The sequence below is a fragment of the Pleurodeles waltl genome, chromosome 2_2, assembly GCF_031143425.1.
Source record: "Pleurodeles waltl isolate 20211129_DDA chromosome 2_2, aPleWal1.hap1.20221129, whole genome shotgun sequence".
Taxonomy (NCBI): domain Eukaryota; kingdom Metazoa; phylum Chordata; class Amphibia; order Caudata; family Salamandridae; genus Pleurodeles; species Pleurodeles waltl.
Genome location: NC_090439.1, coordinates 878,196,627 through 878,212,652, shown reverse-complemented (window position 1 = coordinate 878,212,652; position 16,026 = coordinate 878,196,627). Strand labels below are relative to the sequence as shown.

Sequence of the window (16,026 nt, the reverse complement as noted above, 5' to 3'; positions counted from 1 at the left end):
GTCCTTGTTCCTCTGTATAACTTGCCTTTTTCGGTTCCGAAGTTTGATGTTTTTTCGGGATCGAAAATGATGAGGAAGGTCTCGGCTGCAAAACAGTTATTCTCATTTTCGACTCAGAAATTTGTTGTTGTCTACTGGAGTCTGAAATGGAGCTTTCAATAGTCTTTGTCGACTTCGAAGTCGTCGGAGGCGTGGCCTTTTTCGGTGCCGAACCCGAGGGTCGGTCACCAAAAGTCTTTTTCGGGGTGAGCCATAGCCTTCCGGCAGTGGCGTACCCAAGGTCTTCTGTTGTTTCTTATGTGGGGGTGCAGGGACAGACGTACTCACATGCTGGCCTGCTGTGATGGGTCTGTCTTCCTCAGATTCCTGCTCTGACTTTGTGTCTCGGATAGAAACTGCTGTCTGCATTTGTTCCTCCTCTGTAATGTCAAAATGTTCTCCGCTCTTCGACGCCATTTCCAGCCTTCTTGCTGTTCGGTCCCTCAGAGTCTTTTTCAATCGGAACAATCAAAGGGCCTCGCAGTTTTCCTCCCGATGGTGTGGAGAAAGGCAGAGGTTGCTAACCAGATGGTGGTCTGTGTATGGGTACTTGGCAGGGCAGAATCGGAATGGAGTCCGATCCATGAGGCTCTCCACACGGTAGGCCCGAGTTGGGCGCGCACACCCCGAAGGGTGAACAAAGTTGTTTTCCGACAGTACTGCTGTTTCGATGGAAGATGAATAACACCATCGATACAATACCGACTAAAAGGATAGTTTTTAAAAGTTTTCCAAATCGAAATGTCGGAGCGAGAGAAAACACGTCCGAATCCGACGGCGTAAAGAAAACAGTCTAACAATGGAGTCGATGACCATGCGCAGTGGAACCGAAGAGGAGGAGTCACTCAATCCTGTGAATCTAAAAGACTTCTTCGAAGAAAAACAACTTGTTACACTCCGAGCACAACGCTAGATGTCGGCATCAATATGCATAGCATGTGTATGTGCAGCTACACATGCCATAGAACATATATATATATATATAAATATGTAGTACCATATATGTGATCTATGTACTGGAATGTCCATGGAAATTAAGATACATCGGCAGCACAACTCTCATGGTGAAAAAGAGAGTGATGGAACATATGCGGGCAATCAATAATGTTGACCCGCATTATCCAGTAGCTACACACTTTCTGGATAAACAAGGGAGCAAGAGTTCACTCCTATCCTTCTATGCTGTTCAACATATACCGTTGAGTCCAAGAGGGGGTAATCATGAACTTAGATTGAGACAGCAGGAATCTAGGCTGATATTAGACTTTGAAACGAAGACCCCTATAGGTCTTAATCAGGATGAGGAATTGGGAATTCATCTCCATGTAGAATAAAAAAGATACATTAAGGGACATGTCATACATAATGAGTTCAAGTAGCAATGTTTTTTAAAAATAGGGTTTTAGATGATTGTTTTCTTAGATACGGGAGATTAACTCATTATAGAATTTGTTGAATTGGACAACTTTACAGTGGTCATATAAGAACATTTAAGTTGCCACATTGAGTGTTGAACAAATAGAGACTGTATACTAACAGTGGGATGTCAGACATTGAAGAGGAAATATTTATGAATTTCGCACTATGCGTTGACTTTAAAGATGTACCTAAGAACGTATGAAAATGTCTTTGATATAACAATGAAATCGAATAGGTTAATGACGTTATGCGGTATGTCTTTTAGTATCGATAATAAGGTTTAGCAGGATGACGTGTAAATGGGAATATACCATAATGATATGCACTGTTACATCAGTGTTGTATATTTCGATCTAAGGGAAATAGCAACTGGTTGCTAAGGACATCTTCATTTCAGTAGGTGATGATCATATGACTGATAGATGTATAAAGAGGTCTCTTATTAGGACAAGTTCTTAATAGTCAGTCATTTATTTCACTGAACGGGGTCAAATGGTAATTAAGTTACCTTGACGGCCGCCTAAGTAGTCTTGGGTATATGACAATGATGTTAAATTTTTTTGTAGATATGTTTTGAAAAAAGGTTGTACCTATCCCTTACTCATGATGTTATTTTCATTTTATATGTTTACACTGTGCGATATTGACATTGTGTTTCACTTTATACTCCTCTAAGATGTCTGCCAAGTATAACTCTGATGTGTAAGTCCTTCTTTTGTGTTTACTGTATATCACAGAGTTAAATGGGGAAGGGTGACGAGAAACTTGCAATGTGAATTGGCCCGTTTTACGGGCGAAACGTTATGCAAGTAATAAACGCTATGAAGGCATCTACTTGAGAGCGCATTATTATGTGTTTTTGTTTGGACCTCGGAATTGATTGCCTGTATGCTACGCTGGTGGAAATGCGCCACCTCCCATGGGTACTGACTCCTGACGGAGCAATATATATATAGTATACTTATCTCCAGTTGGGGGACTGCCAACACGTAATCTAGTGTAGTGTTACTGTAATAAGGTACCTTTATTTTTGTAACCCTGTGTGGTTCCTTTTATGTGTGATAAGTTACTGTGTGACTATTGTGGTATTGAATAAGTTTTGCATGTCTCCTAGTATGGCTGTTCATCTACTGATACCTCTAGAGAGCCCTGGCTTCCTAGGCACTGCCTACATTCACTAATCGGGGATGCCTGGACCTGGTATAAAGTACCAACACCATAGGTGTCCACCACACACCAGACCAGCTTCCTACATTGGTGGAGCATCGGTGGGATAAGACACTTGCAATTGCCTTACCACTCGGTCACTAGTAACTTTCCACAGGAAAGTCCACTACTAGTCTTTAGGACACACTGCACTTAGTGATTAGGGTCACTAGCCTCCTAGTTTGGGTAAGTTGGGGGTCTGGCATAGCCCTTTCTCCACACTCTTAGGTAGTCTAGTTACTTAGAGTAGGTAGGTGCACCCACACTACTCTAGGTAAAATGTTTTCATTGGAAAACACAACTCCGGTCCCAGACTCTCAGTATGACAGCTACACTTTTCAGGAGTTGATGAGGATGTGTGATTCCAGGAAACTGAAGAAAGGGAGAAGTCCCAACAAGAATCTACTTCTGGGATTACTACTCCAAGCTGACCAGGAAAACCCAGGCATACAGGGGAAGGAGGAAGTAGAGACTGACACTTCAATCTTAGACAGGTTAGACTTGAGCTACACTGAGGAACGTCAGGAAGAAACTGTGAAACACCACAGTCCTGTTATGAGCACTGAAGGTAGTGAAAAAGGGGGGGGTCACTCAGTCAGGCCCACTTTACTCCTAGAGGGTTGGTACAAAGGGTCTCCAGGAGAAGGGATAGGTCCTCATCATCTCTCATCAGTGTCTGATGGGACCCACCACTGTAATTCGGAGGGGGGGGGGGAAGGCTAGATAGGGTATTCTACAAATTGAAATTAGACCAGGCCAAACTGAGGCTGCAGCAGTTATCCCTAGAAAGGGAGGCTCTGGCAGTGGAGAGGGAGAGACAGATTATAAGGCTAACTCCCCTTGGTGGCAGCAACAATAACTTTAGGGACACCAGGGTCAGGGAGGACGCCTTTGACTCTAGGAACGTGAGTAAGATAGTCCCACCTTACAAGGTCAGAGATGACATCCACAAGTGGTTCACTGCCTTTGAGAGGGCCTCTAAAGTACAGAGGGTCCATCAAAGACAATGGGCAGCAATCTTGTGGCTCTCTTTCTCTGACAAAGGCAGAGACAAACTCCTCACTGTCAGAGAGGAAGGGGCAGATGATTACCAAGCACTAAAGAATGCACTCTTAGATGGGTTTGGGCTAATCACAGAACAATAGAGGATCACGTTCAGGGAGACTAAAAAGAAGTGCTCCCAGGATTGGGTAGATTTTGTGGATTTTGCAGAGCTGTTAAATCTCTGGAAGGCTGGTTGCATGGAGGCAAAGTGAGTGACTATCAAGCCTTGTGCAACCTTATTTTAAGAGAGGACATTCTTAACAGTTGCATTTCTGTCCAGCGGCATCACTACCTGGTGGACTCTGATCTGACATCTCCCCAAGAACTGGGAAAGAAGGCAGACAAATGGGTCTGCAACAGGGTGGGTAGGAAAGCTCCCACAGGGGGTGATCACAAGAAGAAGGATTCTGGTAAGGACAAGGGTGGTGACAAACAAAGAAAAAGGGTCTTCATCAGGCCCACCAAACTCTTCTGGGGGTGGATCTAAGTCCTCTTCCTCTGCCCACAAGAAACCTTTGTGCTACCTATGTAGACAAGGGCAGGTGACCGCACCCGTCCTAAAAAGAGCACCAAGCCTCGAACCACTACTACTACCACTTCTACCCCTAGTGCCCCTAGCACAATAGTGGTTGCAGTAGTCAGTCCAAAAGTGTAGCTGGGCTCACCTTGGGGGCTGTAGTGGGCTCTGGGCTAGTCAGAAAGACCACTGAATCCATCTTGGTCTCTGAGGGTGGCATTGACCTTGCCACCCTAGATACTTGTCCCCTTAATATGGATAAGACCAGGCAGCATCCCTTTATATATGGTGTTGAGGCTGAGGGCTGCAGGGACACAGGTGCCAATGTCGCATTGGTGATTGAGAAACTGGTGTTACCTGGACACCACCTACTTGGTCACACGTACCAAGTGACTGATGCTCATAACAACACCTAGTGCCACCCTATGGCAGTTGTTAACTTTAGCTGTGTATGTGTGTGTGTGGAGGGGGTTACGTCCCCAAAGAAAGTTGTAGTGTCCCCTGATCTACCTATAGAGTGTCTGAACAATTTGGAGACTTCAGCTTGGGCTGAGGTGGAGTTAGAAGCCCATGCAGCAATGCTGGGCATCCCTAGGCGTATCTTTGCCCTCTCCAGACCACAGGCCAAAAGGCTAAGGGAACAAGGAGCACTGGAGCCTGGAATAATGGCTCAGGAGGCTCCTAAAAAGAGAAGCACGCAGGGTGGAAAGCTACCCCCTGTTCAACCTGTCAGTGAGGATCTCGCTCCTGAGGGAGAGGAACCTACTCCTTGGATGGAACCTACACCAGAGGAGCTTAAAGCTAATACAGCTTAGCTCCTAGGTGTAGGGGGCGCACCATGGAGGAACTCAGTGTAGAACAGCAAGCCTGTCCTAGTCTGGAAAGCCTGAAGCAGCAAGCTGCAGCACAAGAAGCAGGGGATGTCAGCAGTACCAAGACGAGCCATACGTTGTCTTTCTTTTTAAGGATCAAAAGATGGTGTGTAAGTTCTCATTTTTTCAAGTCATTATGTAAAGCTATTGTTCATTTTGTAGTTTTTGCTATTAAAGAAGGGGAGATATGCGGTCTTTACTTAATGTTTCCTCATGGTTTGCTCAGCAGCATTCCAATTTCCATCAAACTTGGAACACGAAGAGCGATTTGAATTGTGAGGATCGGTTGATCGGGAGCTCTGGCTGGCGTAAGAATAAACTGTGTTACCACTTCATTTATTCCATAGTGCCTACCTTATTTCAATTTCTCCATGTGTCTTGGTATCTGCAGTACTCTACATTATTGCTTAGTTAGGAGAAAAGCATAAACCTTGTTTATGCTATACCCAATCTAGACTTTGTACAATAAAATAAAACATATCTTCAGTACACAAAGTATAAGTCTGTAAACAAAAGCAGAAGTTTACCTATGTTTGTGTAATCTAATGGGACTGTGAATAGATTTGGCCACTACTTACGCACTAGGAAGTTGAAGGAGTTTAGAGTGTTCAATTAAGATACAGGAGAAATGAAAAAGGGATAATCCACCACATTTAAACAATATTTATGTTAAAGTACTAACAACAAAAGCTCTCAGTCAGCAAATGCAGTAACCTAGAATCATGATTTCTTGTTTAAAGATTGCTGCTGTATTTCATTCTCAACATAACTTATTCAATATCTGTAATTATATCATTTTCAAATGAAAGAGGCTATGATGACGGACTTGTGATTAGAAGCTACATTTATAAGTATGTAGTTTATGCAAAACATGTCTCTTGCAAAAAAAGTATCGTTTTTTAATTCCATATAAAACATTGACACCATTTTTGTGATCCATGACATTGACATGCAACCCTGGAATATATTAAAAAACATCACATTATACAAGGTTTATTTTCAAAAACATTGGAGGCGTGCATTTAGCTCCATATGTAGCTAAGCAGCATTCGATCCAAGGTAGGATTTTGACTAAATTACACAGCCAACTCACCTGAAATCGTTCCGCTTGACTGAGGTAATAAAGGTGTTGGTAAACAAGATTGGGGTCCTTTTCCAAAAGATGCATTTTCAAAGAGCAAATAATTATTATGAATGTATCATCTTCCAGTTTGTTACTTAAGAAGATTGGCAAATCCTTAGGTTCAACTGTTGTTAAAAGTTCTGCACAGGCAGCTGTATCTTTCTCTGCCTTTATTGTATTTATAAGTTGGCCAAAATCATATGCATTTGTAGGTTGGGAAACTGTACGTTTCCTGGCCACAGTGTCCTTGCTGTTTACTCTTTCACTTTCAAAGGAATTTACAGATGTCTTCACTTCTTCATCGCCGTTTTCATTCACCTTGGAAAACAAAACCATATATAAAATGTCATGTCACTCTAAGAGCAAAAACACGTCGTATCTACTACAGGTTAGGTTCCAAGACCAACATGATCTGCTTATTTATATTTATTCTCAAAATTCAAACACACTTAACTCAATACAGTAGTTTTTTGGAGTCATATGAACTGTGATCTAGGTTGTCAAATGTGCAGTATTATAAAAGAGGTGTATGTTTAATAAGTCAGTAGATGCTGTTTGGGGATGGTAGAATATGCTCTCAAGTGTTAAGGCAAAGAGGAGAAATGCTATTGGATTTCAAACATTTCCAATTACATTAGGCCAAAAAGCTACATCAAGTGATTGGTGGGTCTTAAAGGCTGTTTATGTTAAAGTTCAGAGCACCTTACATCATGTTTGTATAAAACTCCAACCTATGACTAAATATAGTCTATGGAAGAAAAATGAAAGTGACGGACCAACTTAAGTAAAAGAATGCCACAACCCAAGATAGGGAAATCGGCCAGCTTTCTAAGGCCAGGCTATTTAATGCAAAAACAAATTAAAGTGATTGCACAGAAAATGCATGGATCCCCTTGCTTTTACAGCCCATGAGATGGCTTTTGAGACAAATGAAAAGTGACGTTTTTCAAAGAACAGCCTAAAGGGCCCTACACACTAGGCTTTCCAAAATCTCGGACGGTCAGCTTCAGACTCTGCTGAAAATGCTGTTCATTATTCAGAAGACAAGCAGTGGTAAAGTCTGTAGGTCTCACCTTTATGAGTGCCAAGCTATTTGGCTTTGCTAAAGTTTGCTTGTAAAGAATTATTTAAAAAATATTTCAAAGTACATTGAATTCAAAATGTTCAATCTTTATAAATTGCCTGCTTGATGTTTTCACAGGGAACCCTGAACATAATTTAAAAATAAAAGAAAGCAGAAGAGTTTAAAGGAACACGCTTCCAAGGCTAGATTAACTTTTTACAGGACTAAGAACTGAAACATGCTCCAGCCATTTGTTCTTCAGCAGTAGCTGAAGGAGCAGATTGCTGAGCATCCAGGACCAATTTCGTTAAAAGCCTGCCTCAGTTCCTTATCTAAATGGACAAAGGAAAAACTGCCAGCAACTAAATGCAGAGAAGAGTGTAATCCCTCCTTCTATTTAATTTCAATCTATATATTCTCACTCTTAGTGGCCCTTATAAACTTGGAACTTGGAGTCCATTCGCTTCTCTTTGGCCCTCAGATTGCCATCATTCACTCGCAAAGATGCAATGTAAGTGTTCATCACATCTAGTCTTGATTATGTCAGTTCTCTTTATCTGGCAGCTCCAAACATCTGATCAGGAAATACAGCAGCCCATCTGTTTTTGAGCATTCCACTCAGACAGCAATTTCCTCCCAGCTCAGTGAATTTCAGTGGATTCCTGTACATAACAGAATCCAATTAAAGTCTTTGGGTATTACACAGAAAACCCAACAGAAAAAGGGCCTTCCATTTTTTACATAATCTGATTCCACCTTGTGCTCCTGTGTAGATTCTGTGCTTTTCTTTGGCCAATGTGACTGCCATGCCCCGATCTGTCAGAAATGGTGGCAGAGCTTTTAGGGATTCGGCCGGCAACTTCTGGAATAACCTACCTCCCTATCTTTGAGATGCTCCACTGGTAGCTCATTCTGCACGACTCTCAAAACTTGACTTATAAATACATTCCAATTACTCCCTAGTTATTACCTCAATCAGACTACTCTCCAGCATCAGGATGACCTGTCTTGAGCGGCTCTTCGTGCTCTAAACATCCGTCATTCATTTATTTAACGGACAGCTACTTTTAAGTCCTGCTAAGTACACCTTCTACCTCAAATTAAACTGAGTGAGTGCAGCAGCCAGCCCCTCTCCCAGTGCTGTTAAAGCCTTTGTCTGCTAAGGCTTGTGCAGTCATGCAATATGTGCAATGCAGGAGGCAAAAGAAAAACAGCCCTTAAAGTCTGCTCTTCAGTCACACCATGACAAAAATATACCTGTTGCTGTGCTCTTACAGAGGAAGGAATGGGGAACAACAGCAGCACAGGAAGTGTGTGGGAGTCAAAAAACACATACACTCTCATGGAGTGCTGAAAGAAAAAGAAAAAAGTAGTTCCCTAAATTTGAGTAAAGCCTAGGCGCTAAACCCACTGTAAGTATGTGATATGGCTGTCCACAAGAGGTATTTCGATAACTGTAGGCCACAACTAAAAGCAAAAGCTGATCAAAGGAGTAGGTGAGAGCTGAAGTTGGCACGAGAGCTCTGTAACGAAAAAAAAAAGACTCAACAACAAGGAAGGACGGTGCACAAATCCAGACAAGCGTGAGTAGGCAGCATTAACAACTGCTCAAATTAAAACAATTTCTTCTTCAGCTTTGGAAAACAAAATGTACAACATGGGTGTATCAAAAACACAATGACACTTTCGACCAGTCTATGGTAAAAAGTAAATAAGCAGTCCGGCCAAAAAATTAAAATTTTCTATATATTACCACAATAAATCCTTTTAAAAGAAATAACCATTACCTACTGACCAAATGGCAAAACATTACTCTAGAATTGAGAATAAATAATGAAGAAATTAATTGACAGCTTAGCTTTTGGTTGAGCAGCAAACAAAGAGGCTGTGATATTGGCTCTGGGCACTTCTAAGGACTATCACGGTTCAAAATTGGTAGTTCTAAAATCCGTAGCTTGGAGTTTATGGCTCAGGGATGTCTATGTAATTTCATTTTTTATGTGGCTGTGATGATAAAAGTAGAGAATGCATTCTACCACCGTGTCTTTTATCATTGTCTCTCATAATATAAGGAGTTTCACTAATTTTGCTAGGAAAATATGCATTTTCATCATAGCTTATCTGCAACCTTACTGTAGTCTTTAAAAGATTTAGTTAAGTGGACAAAACAAACATAGTCAATCATCTGTTTAAAAAAACGTTACATTGTAAGCTCACTTTACTTAACAAAAGCAATACTACAAAATTCACTTATTTTTGCTTGACTGAGACTTAAACTATTTCTTTAACTGAAAATGTATTCCACTTGTAACAGTGGAGTACTTCTGGAAGTTGTAATGGCTTCTATGCTTTCTAAAGATATAGCAAGCTCAGCCTTAAAAACCAGGCACACCAGTGCAACAGGGTCCAAGGTTTGGTCCACAGGGATTGTATCAGCTATCCAGTTTCTTATACTGCTCATAGAGGACACAACACCTCCTTGGTAATTTTACCGTGGGGTAAGCTTTAGTGATTTTCCCAGGGCCCCGGATATCTGCTTTTGAACTTCCCACCCAAAACCCTTGGATCCTCGGGCACCTCCAGAGAGTGTGTATCAGGGAAATTAACATTTGACATCCCTGTAGACAGGCAACAGTGGCTATTCTCTCCATTTTATACAGGCATGTTCTAGTAAAGTATAATCTATAAAGTCTTTGAAGTTAAATTAGTTGGAAGCCCGCTCTAATCGTCTCCTCCATCCTTCAGGATTTCAAGGTGGGCCTCCCATTTCCATTTATGGCTCATCAAGGAGTCATGGGTGTTAGTGATCAGATTTCTATAAATTTAGGATTTTCTGTGTTTATGTGATGGGGCTAGCAGCACTCTGCTCTCCAGGGAGGATTAGTCTGCAGTCTCATCTAAGAGGGGTCTGTACCCACCCTGCACATGATTAAGCAGTCAATAGCAGATAAGTTTGCTTCAGTCACCTCATGTTGTTAGAGTTTCTCAAATGGGAGATCACAGTCTCTGCCATGGTCTCACTGGTGGTCTGCCTTTGGGCAACAAGCCGCAACAGCTGCTGGTATCACTGCAGTGCTCCAGGTGGTCTTGCTATGGTCTGCAAGACAGTTACTCTGTCTCTGCTGCCATCTTTGCAGCTTGCGTGTCGTCAACCCAGACTCTCGGGGGCTGATGCCCCTCTTTCCGATGTTGCAGCAGTGCCTCTGTATGGACAAGACAGGCCAGTCCACCGGTGCATCCCTGCGTGAGGAGCTCAATTTTAGGCAGATGTGCCCCTGTCTGCAGCAGGAGAAGCCCACTAAGGTGCAATCTTGCCTTCACGTCTAGCCATTCCAACCTAATTCTCTCTGTAAATGTTCAACATACGTCGGCAGAGGCATCCAGAAAGCTTTTCCTTCCTTTGCCATTACAGACATGTCCTGCTTGTTAAAATGGTGCCTGTTATTGTTCTATGGGAGGAGCATGCATCCTGCCTGTATTGCTGCAGTTGGTCTGGTGAAGGAGCCACTTGTCTTTTGCCAATCGTCAACCTGTCTGCCTGCAGGCACATTCATTCTGTGCTCAATTACGATACAGCACAGAAAAGGAACATGCAGAGAGCACAGCAAGGAATTCACAAGTGGCAAGGAGGCAGTTGTGAATTAGATGCACATGTTATACATAAACACAGTTAAGAGTTATTAGGATGAAGAAAGTACTTTCAGCAGGAGAAGTGTGAGGAGGATTCAAGAAGTATGGGGCATTGCCTAAATGTACACCGTACTTTTTACAAAGACCTCACCAGGATGGTTGCTCAGGTGGCAGGCATATCCTACGACTTCAACCCGGACATGTGAAACAGGGAGCCCAAAATAAGAAAACAGTAACACCTCAAATGGAAAGGAGGGCCAGTGGCCAGGCTTCACACTACGGTTTCACTTAGTACCCATACTACATACATACATACTATACAAGTAACTTCACCTGTCTCGGTGGCTTCAAAATACTATGGACCTGAAGACACCCAGCAAGCTTTTGGATTGCTTTGAAAGATTGTTCTTTTTGAGGAAGACCACAAGTCACTAAAAGTTAATCGGATTGATGAAAATACTTGTTCCTGTCGATATAAAATTTAAGACACCTTATGTGTATGAAATAGTCTTTCAGATGCATCATTTGGATTTTGTAGTGTAGCATTCTGAGCCATACATTTTATGAATATACTTGCTTCAGATTTGAGGCCGAATGAGAGGACTCTGAATTGATAATGGCGACCGGCCACTTCAAATCTCCGATATCTTTGATGTTTGGGCCGGGGCATGAAAATATGCATCTTGTTTGTCTAAGAATTGCACCCAACCATCCCCTCCTGTAGAAGCAGAAGGCGTTCTTGTAAAGTTACCATGTGTTCTTGGGGAAACTCTTTCAATAGCTGTAGATCTAAACTTGGACTCCATTTGCCTGATTTCGTTTTGAAGAGGAAAAATGAGAGCAGAAACCTATGTTTTACCGGCACTTGGAAACCAACTCTGTACCCCTTTTTTTAACATGGTGAGATCTTGGCTTGTAACAGTAAGGGGTGAATATTTTGATGGGACCTCTTGTGTGGCAGTGTAGGTGGCAGCTTCTGAATGAAACCCTGTATGTGGCTAAATTATGCTGAATCCAGCACCTAACAGTCCGATGTTGTATTAGTCCATTCCTTATATAACAAGAAAACTTCCAAACCTACAGGACTGACTGGAGACAAACTAGTAGTTAGTTACTGTGACAGCTGCACGAGTCTCAGCACTGTCTCGTTGATCTTCCTTGGCTTCTTGTCTGGTTGTCACTTTTCTTATGAGTAACCTGTTTCTGACAAAATGCTAGTGGTGGTGGCACCCTGTACTGTAGTACATATTAGTGGTGGTAAGGCTGCTGATGAAATTGATATGGTCGGTACCTATCACTTTACTGACCTACGAGGAGTGCTAACTCCTTTGTTTGACTTCCTGAAATGGCTTTGCCTGCCTATGTGGAAGAGCCCCCAGTGATTCTCCAGTGTCTGTATCAGACTTTAAGGAATGAAGCACTTTGCCAACATGCCGTCCGAATGGGGATTCAACATCATATAACATATTCAATATTCTACTTTGAACCTTTGGTCTAAAGGAGTAGATTGCAGCCTTCCTGTGTAAAACAGCTGTCCCTGCAAGCTGTCTGAAACCAGAAGTGTGAATGTCCATTGCTGTGTCAATTACTGCAGATGATGCTCATTCCCCCTTTGAGAGGATACTCTAACTCAACTTTTTGTCTTCTGGCTGTAGATCCAAGTATGGCCCTATATCAGACCACATTTGTCTGTCGTATCAGGCAAGTACTGCCTTGAATTCCTTTTAGCAGAAAGCATTTTGCAGGTATCTTAAGGTCTTATGCCTTCTCGGTCAGGTGGTGCAATGCATTGTACTGTCGGACTCCTGAATCGCCTCTAGGCCATTACCACTGAGTTTGCGTGAGGGTGCCATACCTAGCAAGCAGGGGTATCATCAGGTGCTTTGTATTTTTCTCCAGCCTGGGAATCACTGCTTCTGCTTTCTGGGTTTTCCATTACGTTTAGGCACACAGACCAAATATGGTCAGTTATGGGTATTTCTCTGAACGCTTTATGTGTAGGTCCCTTGAATTCATAAAGGAAGCAGTTGTTTTCCTTCATTGGAACAGGTGAACCAAATGTTTAGATGCCCTTCCTATTATAATGTCATCTGGAGGACAGTCTGCAGCAGGGTGAGTATTACTTCCTGATATTGGTGCAACATATGCTTCTTATTCTGCGCTCATGTATTGATGTACTTACCCATAGCCATTAGCTAAAAAGAAATTGCCACAAGCTTATGTTACAAGTTGTGCTGCAAGAGGTGATTGCAGTAGCTGAGGCTGTCTTGACTGAACAGGCATAGGAGTGTGTGGCGTCCTAGGCTGAGTTTAAGCTCATAACTGAAGAGAAGACAATGGTTTGTAAGGCTGTCCTCAAGAATCAGCTGTTGCAGGTTTAGGAAAATAGATAAGTATACTAATCCTTAAGCAATGTAATTGGTACTTGAATTATTGGTTGATTTGTGGATGCATAGTTTGCCTATATGGGCCATAATAAAACTGCCATTCATCATGGTATTCATGGTGTTCTGATGTAAACTCCCTAAGGTCAGTCTCCATCTTAGATAGTCCCTGATTCCATCCTAGCCCATGGACATCACCATGTTCCCTGTTTTTACAGAATTACTGTCATGTATGTATGATAATACCATTGTCCCCAGACAGCATTTTCCCTAAGAAACATGACATTGTTCAGTTTTTTGATCACTGACAGATACAAACTCTAAGGTGACGTTCGGCTGGGTCAAGTGTTGATTCCTTCCTAAGTTAAGGACAGATAACACATTATATAGATATTTATTCAAAGGAGTGTAGTCTGAATTGACATCCTTTTCCTCTATATGTCCATAACATCAATATCATAAGCTTACACTTTGATGTCCATAATCTAGCACACACATTACAATCTCTGATAAAGGTTTAGGATATAAGAACTGTCATGTGCCCACTTTGTAGAGAGATCCTTTGCCCAAATCATCACTCGAGAATTTGACAGAGATGATCTCCTATTGCAAACGCACTTCACACTTCACAGACAACACATCTCACCTGAAACCAGCAGCTGATATATCTAAGTCCTGAAGGAAGACTGATTGACTGCCTTTGCAGTGGATGTTTGCCCTTCGCGGGGGACAGTGTCTTCACGCCTCCACCAACAGCAAAATTCTCTGCTGTCAAAAATGTATGCAGTGCGTCCCTTTTCCCCAAGAAACTATAGAATGCAAGTTTTTTTGCTTTTCCTGTTCTTAGGGTATAGCACATACAAATAGGCAATAGAGTGTTTTAGACCATTTTTCAGTGACGTTTTAGCAATACTGAAAATGTTCATTTTATTCCTGTTACTTATAACGTGTCTTCTGTTTTTTTTTATAATACTCTGTGTAGTTTTTTTTTAGATGTACTGATAAAGACAGATTCTTTCTGTAATAAATACTTTTAGCATAAAAGCATTTCATTCTTCTTAGTACAACATGTATGGTACTATGATTAACAAAATTAAGTTGTTGCTGTTTCCACAATGCCCCTGATCTCTTTATGGGATAGTTAGTAACCAAAAACAATACTTCTATGTCAGTTACATATTTAATAGTGTCTTGCGGGGCTACAATGATTTGTCCTTCATACTTAGCGCTGGTGTGTTGAACTAAGTTCACTGGTATCTTCTGTGGACGGGAGGGGACCTCTTGTAGAGTTATGCCAAAGGTGTAACTAACGCAATAGTTCCTCAAAGGGTTGATATGAAAACCTGGGATTAGGATCTGTTCCTGAGGATCAACAGCAAAAACATCCACTGTTTCCCCATACTCTTTATCATTCAGGTCCTGATAGTTAACTATAAATTATGTTGGGCTATAAACTAGCCCAATGGGAACTTTATACTCCGATTGTTCCGTGTCAAGAGTGTCGTCAAGATGATTGTTGGCGGTGTTATATACGAGTTGGTCATCAAGGGTGTCGTCCGGAAGCGGTCGTTGATAGTGTTGGCATAGAAACGGTTGTTAATGGTATTATCCTTGAAATGGTTGATGATGGTGGCAAGATGTCTTCTTTCTTCAAGGTGGTCTCCTAGTCAGCAGTAACAATGTCAACAACTGGGTCTTGGAATTGGTTCCAAAGGCACCTTTGTTTTGTCAGCAGGGCAATTTAACTATAATTTCTTGGTCAAAACCATTATCTGAACCTGACTGATTTTTTTTACGTAGGTTCCTTAAAAGCGAAGGGCATGCCCTCAGATGTTGACTGAGGATAACGCTTCATTAGAATGAATTCTACTTAGGCTTTTTTTGATGCTCTTGAGGAACATTCCTATTCATTCTCAGAGGAAGGAATACCTCTAAACTTTCATTTATGAACCCACAGTAAAAGGCTACCCTCTCTCTTTCTTGAGGATTTTTGTGGAAAAAGTACATCTGATTTTGTAGTCCTTGTGGCCAGGATATATGCAGTAAAAGCACTACTTGTGAGGATGTTCTGAGTAAAGCCTCTTTTTTCTCACAGGTTCAACATGGTCTGAAAAGATCATTTTAAAGAGGGATCTGTTCTGTCAGGGTTAATAATTCGTAAAAGGTGATGAAATTCCTCTTAGAAGTATGAAAACAAGTTTGAAGTAGGAAAGCTAACTGATCTGAAGAAGACTGAGCTAAGCTCAGGGGACTTCCTTCACACATGATGTGTGGTAGATATATGAAATATGATGGCCTTTGGGGGAGTGTTGTTCACTGTGCGTTCTCCTCAATGGTTGAAGTTTGGGTCTTTTGAAATGTTGTGAATAGGCTTCTAATATGACAATATTAAAGCTTTCTATGCTATAATTAATATTACACTACTCTCTACATCTAAAATGGGGCCGCCAGCTTGACAACAGTGATGATTCAAGCATGTGAATCTATGAAAGCTCCAATGATGGAGAACAGAATGGTTACATATAACACTCTAGAAAACTCCAAAACAGATAATAAAAAAATAACGTATTGAACTAGCTTACAGGCTGTCGAAAAGGAAAAGGAGATATTACATTTCAAAACACAAAAAGGTTAACACTTAACGTTTTTAACACAGGACAGAACCTCTGCATCCAACCGAAGATTAAGGAAATCTCATATCCTACCCCCACAATGACCCATGTTTTTTT

The 16,026-nt window shown here is 41.6% G+C and overlaps 1 protein-coding gene across 1 annotated transcript in view; it reads right to left on the bottom strand.

The window, feature by feature from the left end:
- The window catches only part of SPAG1 (sperm associated antigen 1), a 697,262-nt gene that overhangs the window by 23,081 nt on the left and 658,155 nt on the right, over positions 1 to 16,026 (bottom strand). The window contains exon 18 of the mRNA XM_069220554.1: positions 6,191 to 6,538. Within this exon, the coding sequence (XP_069076655.1) occupies positions 6,191 to 6,538 (348 nt within the window). The remainder of the gene's footprint in view (positions 1 to 6,190; positions 6,539 to 16,026) is intronic.